Source organism: Vipera ursinii (assembly GCF_947247035.1).
Source record: "Vipera ursinii genome assembly, chromosome: 11".
Lineage (NCBI taxonomy): Eukaryota > Metazoa > Chordata > Lepidosauria > Squamata > Viperidae > Vipera > Vipera ursinii.
In genome coordinates, this window is record NC_139524.1 from 11,448,395 (window position 1) to 11,468,704 (window position 20,310).

The 20,310-nt window shown below is 42.4% G+C and overlaps 1 protein-coding gene across 3 annotated transcripts in view; it reads left to right on the forward strand.

The window, feature by feature from the left end:
* Nucleotides 1-20,310, forward strand: part of ABHD2 (abhydrolase domain containing 2, acylglycerol lipase) — a 203,139-nt gene that overhangs the window by 161,649 nt on the left and 21,180 nt on the right. Inside the window, exons 1-3 of one of the 3 annotated variants that reach the window (XM_083371365.1) lie at nucleotides 5,494-5,599; nucleotides 11,347-11,426; nucleotides 13,637-13,838. In XM_083371365.1, the coding sequence (XP_083227491.1) occupies nucleotides 13,645-13,838 (194 nt within the window). In that variant the 5' untranslated portion in view covers nucleotides 5,494-5,599; nucleotides 11,347-11,426; nucleotides 13,637-13,644. Of the gene's footprint in view, nucleotides 1-5,493; nucleotides 5,600-5,880; nucleotides 5,971-11,346; nucleotides 11,427-13,636; nucleotides 13,839-20,310 lie in introns of those variants that run through there. The other 2 variants (XM_083371366.1, XM_083371367.1) reach the window with 2 other exon arrangements.

The window sequence follows — 20,310 nt, forward strand, 5'->3', positions numbered from 1 at the left end:
TATTTAAAAATTCTATGTAACATTTTAGACCCATAATGGCAAAGAATGAATTTCTGTTCATTTTGCTTTCTGAAAACATCTTCTAAATATGGTGATTCCCCCCATTTGTTAATGGTAAAGCATGCAAGCCATCATGTATCACATACCACATAATTGTGAAGATAATTTCAAAGGCAGAAAGGATAGCAATAGTGGGATATTTCAAGTTAGCATAAGGGTTGGAGAAATTTATTTACAAATTAGGGAAAATATACTAATATGAAGCACATAGATCTGAGGCCTGTTTTTCTTTTTCTGAAACTGCATTTTATTTATTTACTTACTTTCCTAAGTGTCATATCCCATGGCAATCCAGCAGACTCCAAATGGTTTGCACACCCATTACAGTAAAAATGTTGTGAACAAACCAATATACTGTAAGAATTACAATTCATAATTAATTCATCACTAGGGTTATGAATTTATACAGTTCATAATTCTAGTGTGCAAGGAACTGTCACCATTCTATACTCAAGGCACTCCAAAAAAAACAAACCCCATTTTGTGGGGTGGCTCAGTGGGTTAGGATGCTGAGCTTGTTGATCAGATGGTCGGCATTTCGAATCCCGAGTGCCGCATAACAGAGTGAGCGCCTGTTACTCATCCCAGCTTCTGCCAACCTAGCAGTTCGAAAGCACGTAAAAATGCAAGTAGAAAAATAGGGACCACTACGGTGGGAAGGTAACAGCGTTCCGTGTGCCTTTGGTGTCTAGTCATGCCGGCCACATGACCACGGAGACGTCCTCGGACAAGCGCTGGCTCTTCGGCTTTGAAACGGAGATGAGCACCAGCCCCTAGAGTTGGAAATGACTAGCACGCATGTGCGGGGGAACCTTTACCTTTACCTTATTTATTTTAAGAGAATATACTATTCCTCTTGACATCTACTTTGTTCTTGGGGCTTATGACATAGCAGCATATTTACATCCCACACTTAACCAGGTCAGCCAGGCAATTAGCAGCGATGCAATATTTAACACAACCAAGTGTTTTTTGTTTTGACGTATGCAAATCCAGAATATGACTAAATTCACTATGCAGACTCAACAGGCAAAAGACACTTTCTAACCTCATCCACATTCTGCTCTTCCTGTTTCTGCATGTGGCAGAGGTTTTCACCCTGCGATGGATAATTTAAAAGGCATGGCACATTCTTGTAGGATCCATTCTTAAAATTCAGAATGGCTTTGTATGCAAAAAAACAACAACAACGCCAGTCAGTTGTCAACACATACATAAAAGCATATCCTGTGCTTGGATGAAGCAGGTATAGTAGCATCCTTAAAGAGACAAGCTTAGCGAATCATATGGTGTTACTGAAGAACTGGTGGAACTTCCTCTGGATATTTTAGACAAGCAATTGGAAGAGTAATTTATTTTAGGTAACAGTAGAGGCTATGCCAGTGATGGCAAGGCTTTCAAGGCTTTCAAGGTCTATTCTATCAAAACTTCAGAAAACGCCTAACTTGATTCCGCTGGTGCAACATGGACAAAAGAGAAACCATTTGTTTACATATTTATTTTTTAAAAAATATAGACCAATGATCTATGGTGCTATATATTATATAAAGAAACTCCAAATAATTGAAATGAAATACTCAGTCCATCCCTCTTAAAGAGGCCATGTTTGAAAACCACCAGGACACACATAGCTACCTCCAACTCAGTGGGCCCCTTAGCACCCACAGGAACCCAGCCAGTCAAACTCAATCAGAAAAGAGCTGGATGGGACCTTGGAGGTCTTCTAATCCAACCCCCTGCTCAAGCAGGACACCCTATATACCAGACATGTCAAACTTACGACATCACGTGACATCGCACAATGTATTGGGATGGTTTTGCCATTGCTGGCAATGGGGTAGGCGCGGCTTCTGGATGACGCGTCTGCCCCGCGGGCTGGCAGTTTGACACCCCTGCCATATACCATTTCAGATAAATGGTTGTCCAATGTCCTCTTAAAAAACCTCCCACAACTTCCAGCCATTCCACTGATTGATTATCCTCGCTGTTAGGAAATTTCTCCTTAAGTCCAGGTTGCTTCTCTCCTTGATTAGTTTCCAACCGTTTGTTGTCTTGCCTTCTAGTGCTTTGGAAAATAAGTTGACCCTCTCCTCTTTGTGGCAGCCTCTCAAATACTGGAATACTGCTACCATGTCATGTCTAGGTAAAGGTTCCCCCGCACATGCGTGCTAGTCGTTTCCAACTCTAGGGGCCGGTGCTCATCTCTGTTTCAAAGCCGAAGAGCCAGCGCTTGTCTGAGGATGTCTCCATGGTCATGTGGCCGGCATGACTAGATGCCAAAGGCGCTCGGAACGCTGTTACCTTCCCACCGTGGTGGTCCCTATTTTTCTACTTGCATTTTTACATGCTTTCGAGCTGCTAGGTTGGCAGAAGCTGGGAAGAGTAACAGGCACTCACTCTGTTACGCGGCATTCGGGATTCGACCTGCCAAACTGCCGACCTTCTGATCGACAAGCTCAGCGTCCTAAACCACTGAGCCACCACATCCCTTATGTCATGTCTAGTCAATAACAATAACAACAATAATAGTTGGAAGGGACCTTGGAGGTCTTTTAGTCCAACCCCTGCTCAAGCAGGAAACCCTATACCAGGGATGTCAAACTCAATTTCATTGAGGGCCACATCAGCATTGCTGTTGCCCTCAGGGGGCAGGGTGGGCATGGCCTGGGTGGGTGTGGCCTACTGGGTGGGTGTGGCTAGAGTGCATATGGCCTACTGGGTGGGCGTGGCCAGCTCTACATCGTTCGCATCAAGGGTGCCTATGGGGGCCTGGGCAGGAGTGGGACAGATCTGAGGGTCTCTGGCAGAAGGAGGGTCTCTGGGCCAGGGCCAAGGCAGTGGGGGCCGTTCCCTCACTGTTTCCAGGATGGCTTCGCGGGCCGCATGAAACCACTTCGCGGGCCGGATCCGGCCCCCGGGCCTTGTGTTTGACATGTCTGCCCTATACCATTTCAGACCATTTCTAAACGTGCCATTCCCAGTGCCAAAAAAGTGCACAATTACAGGCCTCAATGATTACCGTCCGGTTGCACTGACATCCACCATTATGAAATGCTTTGAGAAGCTGATAAAGGACATTATTGTATCCAGCCTCCTGCCAGCATTTGACCCACTTCAGTTTGCCTACTGACCAAATCACTCTATGGAGGATGCTATTTTTACCGTTGTCCGTCTGAGCCTGAAGTGCTTAAAGGAAAGAAATATGTGCATTTGTTGCTTGTCGACTTCAGCTCGGCATTTAACACAATCATTCCCCAGCATCTAGTAGACAAACTGGGCCTTTTAGGCTTAAACACTTCTCTGTGCAACTGGATTCTTGATTTTCTTACCAACAAGCCCCAATTTGTGCAAGTTGGAACAAATACCTCTAATACCATTTTCTTGAGCACAGGTTCTCAGGGCTGCGTCCTAAGTCCATTGCGGTTCACCCTGTTGACCCATGACTGTTGTGCTAGGTTTGCCACCAACCATATTGTAAAGTTCACAGGTGATACAACAGTAGTGGGCCTTATTCATGATGACAAGGTGGAAGCGTACTGCAAGGAGGTTGAGGGGTTGGTGAACTAGTGTAAGGAAAACAGCCTAGTTTTAAATACCGGAAAAAGTAGAGATCATTGTCGATTTCAGAAAAGGCAGGCACAGCCGCACTTCTCTGTGCATTAATGATTCACCTGTGGAGATGATTATCAGCATCAAATTCCTGGGTGTGCAGTTAATGAGTAGGCTGGCTTGGTCACTCAACAGTGAGAAACTGGTGAAGCGGACACAGCAGCACCTGCATTTTCTGCGTCGCATGAGAAAAGCACATCTTCCTTCCCCTGTCCTGACCACTTTCTACAGGGGAACAATCAAGAGTATCACAGTCTGGTTTGGAAGCATCCCTGCTTCAGAGAAGGCGGTGCAGAGACTGATGAGGATGGCCAAAAAGTTCATTGGCAGTTCCCTCCCTCCCATCCAGGACATAGCACAGAAGTGTTGCTTGAGCTGGGTCCATAAGATTATCTGGGACACCACACATCCTCTTCACAACCTGTATTCCTTGTTCCCTTCTGGGAGGAGGGGGCTTCGTGGTATCCGCAGCAGAACATCCAGATTCAGCCAGTTTCATTCCATACAGCATTAACCTTGTGAACTCTCAAGCTTCCTCTTTCTGTTATATATTCAAGATGAACAGTATTTAATATTTGTTATGTATATGTAGGGGTGTGGGTCTATACATATGTGTATATAGCATGGTTTAGGTGTGTCATGTATGTGTTCCACTTTGAGAGCGGGCCACTAAATTTCATTTTTGATGCGTGTCTTTGTGCCCACAGTAAAAAAAAGACAATAAAGGTTATCTTATCTTATCCCGCAGCCGTTCCTCCAGGCCTTTAATCATCTTAGTTGCTCATCTCTGCACTTTTTCCAAAGTCTCAGCATCTTTTTTTGTGATGCGGTGACCAAAACTGGATGCCATATTCCAGGTGTGGCCTTGCTAAGGCGTTATAAAGCGGTGCTAACATTTCACGTGATTTTGATTCTATGCCTGTGTTTATGCAGCCAAGGATCGTATTAGCTTTTTTGGCTGCTGCACGGCTGGCTCGTGTTTCAGTGATCGTCTGCTAGGACTCTCAAGGTTCCTCTCTGTTACTGTTTTTGGGCCAGGTTTCGCCTAGTCCAGGGGTAGGCAACCTTGGCTCTTTTATGACACGTGGACTTCAACTCCCAGAATTCCTTTAACAACTCCTAGAATTCCTGAGCCAGCACGGCTGGCTCAGGAATTCTGGGAGTTGAAGTCCACGAGTCATAAAAGAGCCAAGGTTACCTACCCCTGGCCTAGTCTGTACTTGTCCCTTTGGTTCTTCCTGCCTAGGTGTAAAACCTTGGTTTTCTCCTTTTCATACAAGGATGCGTCGGAATGGCAGCTAATGGAGCAAACCAGCAAATAGTCGGGCTAAGCTCGCTACCAGCCCAAATAATCCAATTTCCTTCGGAATAAACTGGATTCTGATTTAGGCGTTTGTGGCCAAGAAGCTTCTCCCCGATCAAGATCGCTTTCGCCTCAACCGCAGGGTGACTCAAAATGGCAGCCTGAGGCGGCGAGCTGAGGCTGCCTTCTGCGGCACACGTGACTTAGCCCCGCCCCATTCTCGGCCTCCGCCTCCTTCTTCCCCTCCCCGCCGTCACTCCCCGCTCCAACCAATTGCGTCACAAGGACCCCATTGCTCGCCGCCTCTTCTCATGGCTGGGCGGGGCGTTGTGGGGAGCGGCGCCGCCCTCGCGGCCTGAAAGTCCTCCTCTTCTTCCTCCTCCACCCATTTTTTTTTTTTTAAAAAAAATATTCGTCGCAGCCGGCATCCGGGAGCCAATCCCCTGTCGCTCGGGGGCGGGGAGTGGCAGGCGCCGCCGCCAATGGAGTGACCAAGGCGGCGGCCCGCGAGTGGGAGGAGCCGACGGCGGCGCAAGGTGTGTGAAAGGTCGTGCCGGAGGGGGCGTCTCGATGGGAGTCGTTATCCGGTGGAGAATCGGCGGGAGCGCCGGCGTCGGGCCTACACAGGTGAGGCGAGCAGCGGGGCCGAGGGGTAGGGCAGGTGCCGGTCGGTCTCCAGGCTCGAGCTCCGGAGGCGCCTTTACATCCGCGGGCCGCCTTCTCCCCCCCCTCCCTTTTGTCCCCGTGGATGCGGCTGCATTATCCCCCCTCCCTTCCTCTGGCGTCCTTCCAGCCGGGCTGGACTACAACTCCCATCATGCCTCAGCCTGCCCGTTGGGACGCCTTGCCTTGGCATCGCCCTTGCCTGTAGTTTTCTCTCGCCCATTTGCATCCTGCGTTGAGTTGGGCAGGACGCGGCTGCTTCTCTTCCTCGCAGAGCCTCTCAAGTGGGGGGGGGGGCGGGGCCCTTATTTTTACCTTCACAACAACCCTGCGAGGTAGGTTGGGGGGGGGAAGAGAGAATGTAACTGACCCGCGAAGGGCACTTGTGAAATGGGATTTGGGGGGGGAGGGGGCTTGGTCCCTTCAATGACTTTATGGTGGGAGGGGAGTGGTTTTGTGTTTTTTTTTCCATCCCCCATTTTATTTCAAGGGCATTTGAAGTCGGGATTTGGGTAAAATGTGTCCAAGGAAGTCATAACGTGTTTTTTTTTAAAGACATTTTGAATGTGATAACTGAGGCTGAGAATTTTAATTTTAACTGGGGTTTTATTTGTTCAGGGACGGATATAATTTTTTTTTTAAAATCTGTTTTTAACTTTTGTATTTTTTGTTTTAATCACCCTGTCAACCGCCCTGAGTCCTTCGGGAAAGGGCGGTATATAAATATAATTAAATAAACAAAATAACTAAAATATAACCATGGGAGAGAATCTACAGGGTTGCTGGTAGTCAAAAACAACTGGGTGGCACTGAATCATATACAAAAAGTAAGTCTTGGGTTGAGAACCTGGGTGCTTTTGAGATTCGACCTGCTCAAAGGAATAATAACCACAGAAACCTTACCGGAAAGAAATGGGTAGGTCGGTTTGCCTTGGACAGCAGACAGGAGATTACATTTCCGGCTTTCTCGGAAGGTTGCGAGGCATGTCTACAACGAGCTCTCCTGGATCAGCCGAAGATCCTTCTAATCTGGGATCTAGTTTGCAACCCTAGTCCGCTTCCTTGACAAAATTCCTGAGCAGGATATGAAGGCGGGGGAACCCTCCTAATTGTTTCTCCTATCTTAATTGGGAGGTATGGAGAGAATAAGATGCATCTTGAAGATATCCACGATTAAATTCCCCCAGAAAGAGGCAAAGAACGATAAAGCCCGCACGGGGGTGGGGTGGGGAAACATATAGAAATATTTATTTATTTTATTTTATTCGATTTATATACCGCCCTTTTCCCGAAGGACTCAGGGCGGTTTACAGGGCAAATTAAAAAGATACAATATACAGATTAAAATACAATTAAATTAATAGCCCCAACACTTTAAAATTGAATTTAAAACCTTAAAAACCCCTCAGTCCAGGCCGGCCAGCTCAAATAGCCAGGTTTTTAGGGTCCCGGCGAAACGAATGAAGGTTGGGGGGGGGCGACCCGGAGTTCCGCCGGCAGCATATGTCTATATAATGGGGGCACTTCTTTAAAAGTATCAGCTGCACCAAGGTGGAAAGGAAATGGCTCCTTCTTAGCTTGTTTTCTTTCTTTTTTTTTAACAGCCCAGGAATTCAGTGATGGCAACAGAGGATTTCCTCTTTCAGTTTCCTCTTTCATCTAATACAGTTATTGTACAGTGATTTGATTTCAAGGGTACCTTCCACTCGGCCTCCCGCCTTTCTCTCTTCCTGAATTTCCTTTCTTAGGGGATTTCCAAATTTCTTTCAGGTTGAATTGATTTTGGATTATCACTTTGGTCCCATACATGAACCGACCTCCAGGGACTCCGTTATGAAAGGCCATATTTATTTTCACCTTCTCACTTTTTCCTCTTCAAGGGCGGTGTTTTCCAACAGTGTAGTCTTTTTCCCCCCCTCTCCTTATCCCCTTGTTTGTCACTTTATAAGCTGTTCGTATTAGAATGCCAGTGGCTTGCTTTGGGAGGTTCGTGTGCTGTGGCTCACTTTTCTCCTGGCATGGTTTATACATGGCACTGTGCTAACCCTTTCTCCCTCCTTGCTTTTTCCACTATACATAGACAATAAAAGGGAAACACAAAACGGCCGCAGAAAGTTTTAAATTTTACAGAGTAGATAGACCAGGTGTGTTCTCAGTTCTAGATGCGAACAAGCTGATAGATTATTATTATTATTATTTTAAAAGAAAAGGCAATTTGTGTAGTTTGTGAAGATGGTGGGGATTTTTTTTATATACAGTAGGTTTTTTTTAAATGGAAGCTGGAAGCGGGCCTTGTAGAGAAGTTAGAGCCAGTTTGGCATAGCGATTAAGCTGCTGGCCTAGAAACCAAGAGTCTGAATTGTAGTGCTGCCTTAGGCATGAAAGCTCGCTGGGTGACTTTGGAGCCAACCACTCTGTCTTAGCCCAACCCATCTCACAGAGTTGTTGTTGTTGTGGTGGGGAAAATAAAGAGGCATCAGGAAGAGCTATTAAGTATGTCCATTGCCTAGAATCGATTGATGAATAAATAGAATAAAAAAATAATGTTGAAGCTTCAAATCTGCAGGAGTAAGTTATCTGCATTAGCAGAGATGGAGTTTGATGACTTTTGAAAAACTTCCAACTCTATGATTGTTAATGGTTCCTGCACTGCGTGTTTCCTATTATTTCTTGAGTTAAAGGTGGGGAGGGGAGAGAACAATGTATCTACACCCTGTTTTTCTGGCCATCGTCCCAAAGATGAAAAGTGGCTTCACCCAAGTTTTTTGCTTCAAGAATTCTTTGACAGTTATTCCCTTTTCAACTGTACTTGACCCCTTAACGGGTAGTTATATATCTTCTGATTCTTATGTCACACGTACTTCTCCCATCTCATGTAGCTGAGTTGTGCAGTCTGTTCTTTAATAGCTTTTTAGGGGTCTTCGCTATTTATTTGGATTGTTTAATGTCATGTTAAGTAGTTTGCCAGGAAAAAATTACACAATCGCTTATGAAGTGTGTTAGTCCAATTAATGTGTGAGGAGGCCTAGACTAGATACATCTTGCCTGCAGGTACAAAACTCTTTGGTCCTCCTCCGCAGTTAATTGTGTTAGCAATTTAGTAGTTCTGTTGGGTTGGATAAGCAAATACCTGTGGTGTCTTGCACTGAATATCATTGTTGCTGTATGGCTTGGTTTTATGTCCTGATATGAATCCTGATTTCTTCCTGATCATGATTCCTGGAATCATGATTCCTTGGAATTGCTATCAGAATAGAGAAATGAACTGCAGTTCAAGTGCATGTTTTTGTCTATTCAATTGACACAGAATTAATTGCATGTATTCTTCCGTAATTCCTGGCTTTTAAAACAAATAGTTTTTTTACCCAACAATAACCATACATTCTCACCGGTGATCTACTTATTTATTAATAATTATTAAGATACCTAGAATAGCGGCTATGGCAAAGTCAGGAAATAATTCAACTGCCAAGTATTTTATTTTTCAGAACCTTCTAAATCGCTTTTAACACAAAATATTGCAATATCTTTTGGTAGATTTTTTTTTCATTTCTTGATATTGTCTACTATATTTCAGCTATAGGCATTGTTTTCTGACACTTTCTGGTGAACCATCTGCAATTTCAATTTATTCCTTTCTTGAACTTAAAACAATGTATATTTTCTTTTGACAAATTACTCGTATGGGATGCCCAATTTTGTTGAAAAAGCATGGATTTGAATTTCTTACTTTGGTCATATAACAAATCTTAGATGTCTTTTTAAAAATGCTGTTTTAAAAACATTCTTCAGATTTTATGGGATGTTTGCTTTGTTTATATGAAATAGGGGAATTTGTGCCAAGTCTGAAATGACTGAAAACATTCTCTTTTGTTGCTCTTCAGACCATTTAACAAAATGGTATAAAGTTTAATACATCTATGGCTTTTTTAATTGAGACAATAGATTTGTAAAGGATTTGATTGGCTTTTGGCATGGTGATTAGTAGAATGAAGTTTTTCCTTTGCACTAAGAAAGCTAAGTCCAGAAATATGATTTTTTTTAAATTGTATTTTAAACTGTAAAATACAGATTGCATATGAGAATACTTTCTTTCAAGTGAGGAAATTGGCATGTTAAAGGGGAAGTTAATTGTCTCTGATTGTCTCTGCTAGCAGTTTTCAGAAGAAATAAAGGAATGACCTAGAGGTTATGGGATGAGTAAGGCAGATTACCAGAATTCTTGTAATTGTAGTAAAAATAAGAAGTTGCCTCATACAAAATTAAGCCATTGGGATATCTAAGAGTGGCTGCAAATAAACTTGTACCAAGAATCAATATGTAGCATAAATGAAAACTTGAAATAATAATATTAAAACATAGAATAATAGTTTGGAAGGGAGATCTTGGAGATTCTAGTCCAGACATGTCAAACACAAGGCCCGGGGGCCGCATCCGGCCCGCGAAGTGGTTTCATGCGGCCCGCGAAGCCATCCTGGAAACAGTGAGGGAACGGCCCCCACTGCCTTGGCCCTGGCCCAGAGACCCTCCTTCTGCCAGACACCCTCAGATCTGTCCCACTCCTGCCCAGGCCCCCATAGGCACCCTTGATGCCAACGATGTAGAGCTGGCCATGCCCAACCAGTAGGCCACACGCACTCTAGCCACGCCCACCCATTAGGCCACGCCCACCCAGGCAATACCCACCCAGCCCCCTGAGGGCAACCGCAATGCCAATGCGGCCCTCAATGAAATTGAGTTTGACACCCCTGTTCTAGTCCAACCCCTGCTCAAGCAGGAGACCATATAGCTGTTTGATAGCATTACTGATTTTCTGTTTTACTTTATGACTAATTTACTGTATTAAAGTTGTGCATTAACTCTATATGCATGCGCGTGCGCACAGAAATATATGCAAAACATGCACATAATGCATTTGAACTTCCTGTGTTGTAAAGTATATCAAATTTGCCTTTCAGAGTTTCTTTCTGTTTATGCTTTGTTCAGGTCATTCGCAACACCTACAAAGGGTTGTGGCTAAATATACAAACTGTAATCTTTAAAGAATGGGGAGCAGCAGTTGGGCAAACTAACTGAATCATTTATAAACATCACCTCATTTAAAAAAAAACCAATTATGAAATAGAAGTACTTATATTACAGAAAGAATTCACTTTATGTGGCTTCCTAGTTCATTGATATATGTATTCTATGTATGATTGTCTTGCTTGTTATCATTAACAGCAATTTATGAGCTTGTTCCATTAGTATAAATATGTTTACAGGATCGTTATGGAAACAGTATTGTTGATGATTACTAGGTTCTTCATGCAACACACACACACAAACACACACACCTGCCTGTCTAGCTAGCTAGCTAGCTATCTCCAGCTTGGTGTCAACTTTAGCTGGGTTTGTAGATACATGAAACTATGATGATTGATATCTATCTCATAGAAAGTGCATTGGTTTCATTTTTGTGCAGGTGATCATAAAATTGATTTGCATTAATATGAAGATAAATTTTATGCACATTGTTCTCCCCATGGATAAATCATGATGTAGATGCAGTTGAAGTGGCTTCTGTCTGATAGATTTGTATGGAATAGCTTAAACATAGTATAGCAGATGGCTTTTGTTTTAAGTAGGATACCTATGCTTTGTTGTGACTTGTTTCTTGTGTGAGTTGCTGTTGCCGGTAAAGTGATATACAATCTGCTTTTGTTTTGTAGGCTAATTTTGAATTGGACTTCATATTTGCTTAGATGGTCTGGAGTTTCCTGTTCTTAAGAATAAGTGTCATACTACACAGGTGGGTTTTGTATGCTTGGAATGCACTATTTCTACAGTATTATAATATATTAACTAGCTATTGTTCCTGCTGAAGGGACCAAGCCAAGCAAATAAGGAAGTAATGGAATATTCCCTCTCCGCTTCTTTCCTCTACTTGCTTATAGTCTTCTGGTTAAAATTTGGGCCAGGATACTATATGAAGTAGGATTACAAAATTAGAGAGTGTAATTCAGATTACACATTTAAAGACAGACTTGATATCCTAGTGCAGGGGTGTCAAACTGCCGGCTTGCGGGCCAGATGCGTCATGGCAAAACTGCACCCACCCGATTGCCGACAATGGGGAAAAAGTCACGATACGTCATGACACGTCACGTGACATGACGTTGCAAGTTTGACACCCCTGTCCTAAGTGAAACATCCTTTTTTCCATTCCCCCCCCCCACTGGATCATCCTTTGCTGTAAGTTTTTTTTTGGGGGGGAAAAACTATTAAGGTTTGAAATGAGACATAGTTTATTAGTTATAAAATAAAACTGATAAGCTACAGTACTATCAAAGAGGTGTGGCCATTGTATAAAAAAACCCCTGGAGAACATTGATAAAAATGTAGGTTGCTACTGTACAATGCACAGTCATTGCCTGAGTGACTAATATCTCCACTAGAGAAAAGGAAGGTGATTCAATATATTTGCTCCGAAGAGACCCATTTCTGAGCCATTCAAAACGGCCTTCCTTTTGTAAGTGATTACATGCATTTTATTTAGCACCGTTTTGTAACTGGAACGTGTGCATGACTTTGGGGGATGAGGGGGAGAGATGCTGTCTACAAAACAGGTAAGAGAGACAGGAGCCCCAGGTTGGCTTAACAGTCAGAGAAAGAAACTTCGGGATCCAGCAGTTAAGTCCAGCAGACTTGCAAATTAGATGTCAATCCTCCCAGGTCAACCAGAGGGGAAATACAACTGGATGAACTAAATCTATTCCGTTCATAGAATTTTGTAAGTCTTAACGGCACAAATTTCCTGCCAGCTCTTTTAACTGCTTGATCGGTTAGGGAAGGTCCTTCCTAAATTTCTTTGTTGGACCCATAAGCCACTGGAGGCTCCACCCTCTCTTGTCTGATGGTTTCCTAAGAGACTACCATCTCTTTCCCATGCTGCTTCAAGGTCATCTGACACATCCCATTAAATTTCTCAACTGGGCGTATCTTAACTACAATTAATTGAATTTGTCTTTGAGTTAAGGCTCCTTTCCTTGGTAAGCGAGTGAAATATAATAAGCAAATAAAGATTTTCAAGTGGAGTAAAGATTTTTCTTGGAATGAAAACGGCACAGTTTTAATCTAGAATGAAATGTGGGGTTCTGGGTAGTACTACTAGATTGAAGAAATGTATCGTTTGAAAATGTGGCAGTAAAATAGATTCATTTATTTTTATCCCACATGTATTATTTTTCATAAATAACTCAAGGTGAAGAACATACCTGATACTCCTCCCTCTTCCTATTTTCCTCATAATAGCAGCCCTGTGAAGTGGGTGGGGCTGAGAGAAAGTGAGTGGCCTAAAGTCTCCCAGCCAGCTTTTACGTCTTAAGGCAGAACTGGAAGTCACAGTCTCCTGGTGATTGGCCCAAAGTCACCCATTTTATTTATTTTATTTATTCCATTTTAATCCCATTTATATCCCGCCCTTCTCCGAAGACTCAGGGCAGCTTACAATCTAAAGCACAAATCAATGTGCTTAGCAATAGCCTTCATTCTATATATATATGCCTGCTTATTAGGGCTTTCATACACCCCCCAAGCGGCATTATTACAAAGTCAGCTTAATTGCCCCCAACAATCTGGGTCCTCATTTTACCTACCTGGGAAGGATGGAAGGCTGAGTCAACCTTGAGCCTGGTGGGACTCGAACCTGCACTAATTGCAGGCAGCTGGTGTTACTTAAGGAGGCATTAGCCCACTGCGCCACCAAGGCTCATCCAGCTTTCACACCTTTGATATCATACCTTTGATACCAGATCGAGAAATTTCTTCAGTCGCATGAATCTTAACATCTGATGCTGAACTGGATGAAGCCTCCTTGAGTTGAGTGGGCTTAGATTTGAAAGCTTTTTTTTCTTTTTTTCGACTTGATAATTTAATAAAGGACAATTGTACCTCGTAACATTTTGGTTGCCAAAAATCTGTTTTCCAAACATGTTTTTTTTTTCCCCTTTCCTTTTTCAGATAGCAAGATGAGTTCCTTAATAGAAACCCCTGAGCTGCCGGCGGTGTTTGATGGGGTGAAATTGGCTGCTGTCGCTGCTGTTCTTTACATTATTGTTCGTTGCCTGAATCTGAAGAGCCCAACTGCTCCTCCTGAACTCATATACCAAGACACACCTTTAGCCCGCTTCCTAATAAAATCGTGCCCTCTCCTAACCAAAGAGTGAGTAGTCCACCCATACGTGGAACTATTTGGCTATTTGTGATTTAAGGGTTAACGAGATAAGAGGAAGCAATGTACAAAAACTGGAAGCAACTTCATCTGGTAGTTAGACCATGCTGGCTCAGGAATTCTGGGAGTTTAGTTTAGTTTTATTATATTTGTATACCGCCCTTCTCCCGAGGGACTCAGGGCGGTGAACAGGGCATATATAAAAATACAGAATACAAAAATTAAAAAGAATTAAATAGTAGCCCAGCTAAAACAATCAATAATAATATAAAAATCCCCATTAAAACCCCAACACATCCCCCATCAGGCCAGGCCGGCTTGTTCAAATAGATGGGTCTTCAGACCGCGTCGGAAGGAGCGAAGGTCAGGTGCCATCCGGAGTTGAAGTCCACAAGTCAGAAAAGAGCCAAGGTTGCGTACCCCTGGGTTAGACTCTTCCCATCAAGAAAGCCTTGCCTTACGAACCTCTTCCTACACTACATGAAACTTGCTTTGCTTCATTAAAAGCGCCTACTTTACAAAAGTCTATGAATCCTGGAGGGAGAGCAAGCCTGCCTCTGTACAGATTATCCTCGACTTAACGGCCACAATTGAGCCCAAAACTCAGGTGGTTAAGCGAGACATTTGTTAAATGAGCTTTGCCCCATTTTACGATCTTCCTTCAAACCGTTGCTAAGTGAATCAGGGCAGCTGTTAAGTTAGCACCAAGTTAGTTGTAGAAGGGGAATCGCACGATCTTGGGACGCAGCGACAGCCACAAGTATGAAAAGGCTGCCAAGCCTCTGAATTTTGGTCACGCGATCATGGGGATGCTGCAAAGGTCATAAGTGGTCCTAAGTTTTTTTTTTTAATTTAAATTCCATTTATATCCCGCCCTTCTCCAAAGACTCAGGGCGGCTTACAAGCTTAGCAGTAGCCTTCATTCTCTGTATATGCCTGCTTATTAGGGCTTTCACACCCACCCCAAGCGGCATTATTACAAAGTCAGCTTAATTGCCCCCAACAATCTGGGTCCTCATTTTACCTACCTGGGAAGGATGGAAGGCTGAGTCAACCTTGAGCCTGGTGGGACTCGAACCTGCACTAATTGCAGGCAGCTGGTGTTACTTAAGGAGGCATTAGCCCACTGCTCCACCAAGTTGCTGTGTTCAATGCCACTGTAACTCTGCACGCTCACCAAATGAGCCGTGTGGTAAGGTGAGGTCTACCTGTAGATCTGAAACCGTCAATTCAGCCAGGATCAAGGTGTGGTTGAATTAGAGAAGCTGCAAAACCACTTCTTGAAGAAAAGGGGGGAAAAAGTACTTCTGAGAGTCCTATATCTGAAGTTGAAATTCAGGTAGGGACTAAATCGGCCAGTCTAATTATAGACTAAATTGTTTTGTTTTGGATATTTGAAGGAGCATTACTGGTTTGCCTCAGGAAGTCTTGTGTAATCTCAGACTCCCTTTGTAGTCGGTTGCCATGCCTCTGTTTTTCTTTTTTTTTTTGCATCCTGTCCTTCTGAATGGCTATGAAAATATGTCAATAACACCTGTCTATTTCACATTCTGCCCTTGAACTATTTGGGGAAGGGGATAGATGTGATGTAGGTTATGGCTGCAAATAATCCTTCTTATTGCTATTACTACTTACTATTTGACAGTGGTTTTTTTTTTTTGAAATGGGTTCTGTAAGATCTTCCAAGGACTTAATTTAGTCTTAACCTTATGATAACGTTCACTTACGGTGCATGTTTTCGAGTATTTTGCAGTGCTTCGCTTAGGGAATTACTCAGATGCTTATGATATGAATGCTGCCATGGCAGTTTAAGGAAAAAAGGGTAATTAATTAAAAACAAAAACTTAACCAGTTATTTAAAAAATGTTCTGGATCTTTTCAGATGCAACCCTTTACAACATTTTGTGCAAATATTTTGTGCTTTCTGTTTTATGTTTTCATATCCTGAATTGTTATTCCCCTGTGCCCCTTTGGAAAAAAAAAACCTGTTGGTGCTTTTTCCCTCTGAATATTTCCCATTCATCACAGTTTAGAATTTAAGCCTCAACAAGCAGCCCTCTTCAGACATTTTAAAACTCATTCCACTTAATATTGCATGGCAAGAGAATAAGGCTGTACGTTTTAATTCCAAGTAACAAAAGCCCCCTGCATACATAGCCAGCTTGTGCAACCATCCACTGTTTCTTATTGCCAGACAATGAATGCCTGCCTAGTGCTTTCTTTGGAGAAAGTTTAGTAATTGGATTATCTAGTTTTACTACTGATATCAAGAAGGTTTTCACTTTTATTTTGCGTCAGCAGAATATAGTCTGATTACTGCCTTTGCCCCACGGTAATCTGAGTGCCTTGTGAAGAAAAGGTCCCTCCAGGACCCTTTGAGTTTGGATTATAACCATATGCAAATATGAAAAGAACCCTATTCCCCTCTCCCATCTGTGTTCAGAAGTAAAAGGAAAGCAGCGTTGGCTCTTTGGGCTGATGCCGATTTGCAAACCCACACTTTATGCTAACTTGTTTTTTGGCTATTGTGTCTGAATTCATGGAACACTGAACCACAGTGAAAGGCTCCGTTCTTCAGAGAGGCCGTTTACCTCTGATTTTGTATTATACTTCTACAGGTTTTTGTACTATATCAGTACTTGTCTTACCTCTTTACTTTCCGGACTGCTCCAATTAGTTATATTATCTTTTTTTAAAAAAAATTGTTGTAATGGCTCTTTGTTGTTGTTAGTTGTGAAGTCGTGTCCGACCCATCGTGACCCCATGGACAACGTTCCTCCAGGCCTTCCTGTCCTCTACCATCTTCTGGAGTCCATTTAGGCCCATGCCTACTGCTTCAGTGACTCCATCCAGCCACCTCATTCTCTTGTCGTCCCCTTCTTCTCTTGCCCTCAACCTTTCCCAGCATTAGGCTCTTCTCCAGTGAGTCCTTCTCATTAGGTGGCCAAAGTATTTGAGTTTCAACTTCAGGATCTGGCCTTCTAAAGAGCAGTCAGGGTTGACCTCCTCTAGGACTGACCGGTTTGATCTCCTTGCAGTCCAAGGGACTCGCAGGAGTCTTCTCCAGCACCAGAGTTCAAAGGCCTCAATTCTTTGGCGCTCAGCCTTTCTTATGGTCCAACTTTCACTGCCATACATTGCAACTGGGAAGACCATAGCCTCGACTATACGCACTTTTGTTGGCAGGGTGATGTCTCTGCTTTTTAGTGTGCTGTCTAGATTTGCCATGGCTTTCCTCCCCAGGAGCAAGCGTCTTTTAATTTCTTGGCTGCAGTCCCCGTCTGCGGTGATCTTGGAGCCCAGGAAAATAAAGTCTGTCACTACCTCCATTTCTTCCCCATCTATTTGCCAGGAATTGAGAGGGCCGGATGCCATGATCTTGGTTTTCTTAATGTTTTCTTAATGTTTAGTTTCAATGGCTCTTTATTTCCTAGCTATTTGGTGCTTTCCCATCCCTCTTTTGTGTGTACGTATGTGCCTCCCAAAGAACATCATACCTCATCATCTTCAACATTTTTGAGGGGGGAAACAGATAAATTTTACACGTAATATCTGCAGTTTTCATTATTATTATTATTATTACTATTATTATTACAGTTAATTTTTACATGATGTTTATATTAACTGCAGAATTAGTGACAATTTGTTTCCCTTTAGTAGTATATTATGCCTTAGAACTAAAATCCTTCCTGGTATGGTTCCCTTTTTCTCCTGAAATGAACCAATTACTTTTTAACTTTTCTATTTCTGTATCCTCAGGAACAAGTGATTCTTATAACATCATGAGTTATAAGTCAGCATGTTCTGTCCTTTGCCAGAACACTGAACATAAAATTCCTACCCTAACCCACAAGTAAAGGCATAATATTGTGTGACATTTGCTCATCCGTAGATCTGGAAGACCTGCTTCTCATAAATCTTTTTTCAAGGAACCAATTTTGTTCCTGAACAATATCTACATTATACAAGTAACTGACATTATAAACTTCTGTCCCCTCCGACGGGTTTAGATTTAGCTAAATCTTTTCCTTGTGAGCTAGCAAAAAAAAAAAAAACAACGAAAAAAACCCCCAGCCAGCAATATGTTGTATATTTTATTTTCATTAGCTGGATCCGTTGTAATGGGTTTGTGCTTAAAAACCTAAGACTTTTAACAGACAAAGTAATTCTAGGAGTTTTTAAAACACCTGCAATTCGACAGCTTCAGAAATGACAACTAATACAAAGTGTGGAACAGGGGGAAAAAATCGCTGGGATTAAACTTGGTGCAGAATTCATGGAATTTTAACTGCTGTGTTTCATGTGGGAATTCCAAGGATCTTATTGAAGCTTAGGAGATTTTACATATTTCTTCTAGCTTGATCTAAACCAATGGATAGCAACACATGTAGGTCAAACTGTACTTTTCAGTTCTAATAAAATCAGCTTGTGAAGCAGTCAAGTTTTTCAAATAGGCACATGAAAAAAATAGCATTCTCACGGCACAGTTGATGGGATTGGATTTGCTTTCCACCCACTCAGTTATTACATTAAACCGGCTGTTTGTTCTGGGTTTCCTCCAATTCATTCAACAATAGTTGATGCTGGTCATAAAAGTAATAAAACTGCAAACAGGATGCAGTAAGGGTCTGAATATCCTTAGCATAATTAGCAAGATACTTGAATAATAGGGATGTGCCAAACAAGGGGTTCCAAGCATGATCTACTGACTTTTTGGAAGCCACCTGGATTGAGGTTCTTGATATGAGACAAGAGTACATATTACACACTAGCCTGGACAGAAAATAACAGAATAGAGCAGAGCAGAATAGAACAACAGAGGTGGAAGGGACCTTGGAGGTCTTCTAGTCTAACCCCCTGCACAAGCAGGAAACCCTATACCACTTCAGACAAATGGCTGTCCAATCTCTTCTTAAAAGCTTCCTTTTTAAAAAACCTCCAGTGATGGAGCACCCACATTTTTATATGAAAGTGTAACACAGGCTAGCTTATACATTGAACTAAGCCATAATGTAAACTAAGCCATATGAATAACTCATTGTGGTTTGTAAACCATGGTATATCGCTTAGTGTGATAAACTGGCAAATTACAGTTTGTTCCATAAAAGTCTCCTGTGTCTTCTCGGAAGAATATTCCACAGTCATGGCACACAGCTGAGAAGCTGTTTGATCAGCAAGTATATATATATATATATGGCAGGAATTTCATTTAGATGCTGTGAAATCCAACATAGCACTTTGAACTGGACCCAGAAACAGGCTGGAAGCCGGTGCATCTGACAAAAGTAGCAGTACTTGAGGGCTTTGGTTTGAACTGACTCAAAATCCTTCACAGTCTTCAAAGGCATTTTTTACCTCTGGCACACTGCAGTAATCTAACTGGGAGGTTACACCCCACGATAGTTGAAGCCGAGCTCCCCCTTTTCTAGGTGGGATACCCTATTGGCAAGTGAGCCAGATAAAAAAATATTTTGTCATGGAGGACATGTGCATCTCCAGAAGCAGTAGCAAATTCAAGGGCACCCCTAATTGCAAGCCAAATGGCAGGAACATTCTTCAGTGAATCAACTGTCAATTCAGTCTTGCTCTGTGCTGGAGGACTGATGCCAAATACCTGCGGCTTCATTTGGATCTGATGAAAATGAAAGCTTGAGCTGAATGCAATTTGCATGATAGGGACAACTCTCATCCCGTTCTCAGTTGTTACATATATGTGTTAAAATAACCTGATGGGTCAAAATGGAGCCCAGAGGAACAGAGCGATGGACTTCTAGAACCATCACTAATCTAAAACCAGAATTAATGTAAAATAACGCTACCATTTACAATAGCCAAGTCAACGGTAATATTATACGGTTATTGGTTTTTATATCAAAAGCAATAGGAGGTCCAAAGGGACCATTCCCAGTGGATTATGGTGAGAAGAAAAGAATTGTGCAGCCGCAGTTTGATGCCTTTGTTTAATATACGTAGAGTTATTATTTCCGGAACGGGAAATAACTCTACGTATGATTGACTTGGGTGTTGTGTAATTAGTTCGCACGGTGTAACAAGATGGTGGGTTTGTCACTGTGAGTTGTGGGGGGCGGGGCACGAAGGGTGGCTCAGCCAGTCTCACTGTGTACATGTTGTACTTTGATAATAAAGGTTCAGTCATTCATTCATTAACAAATAATCGACAAGACTTTGGGGATATTTTCATCAAAGAGTTTTAAATGCATACATTCCTGAGTTACTAATCACAAGGATTTCAAATGCATTCTGTCTGTTACTTTTAATACATCTCATTTCTGAAAGAACTTAGGGAGGTGAAAGGGAAGTTAGCCAAACTGCTAAAAAAAAACCAAAAACTTTTAATTTCCAATATTAGCATTTAATAATTGTGCTGATAACCTTTCATGCATGTACTGCTAGTCAGATTAGACGCTGCATGGAACGTGAAAGATGTATGAGTGTCTCTACA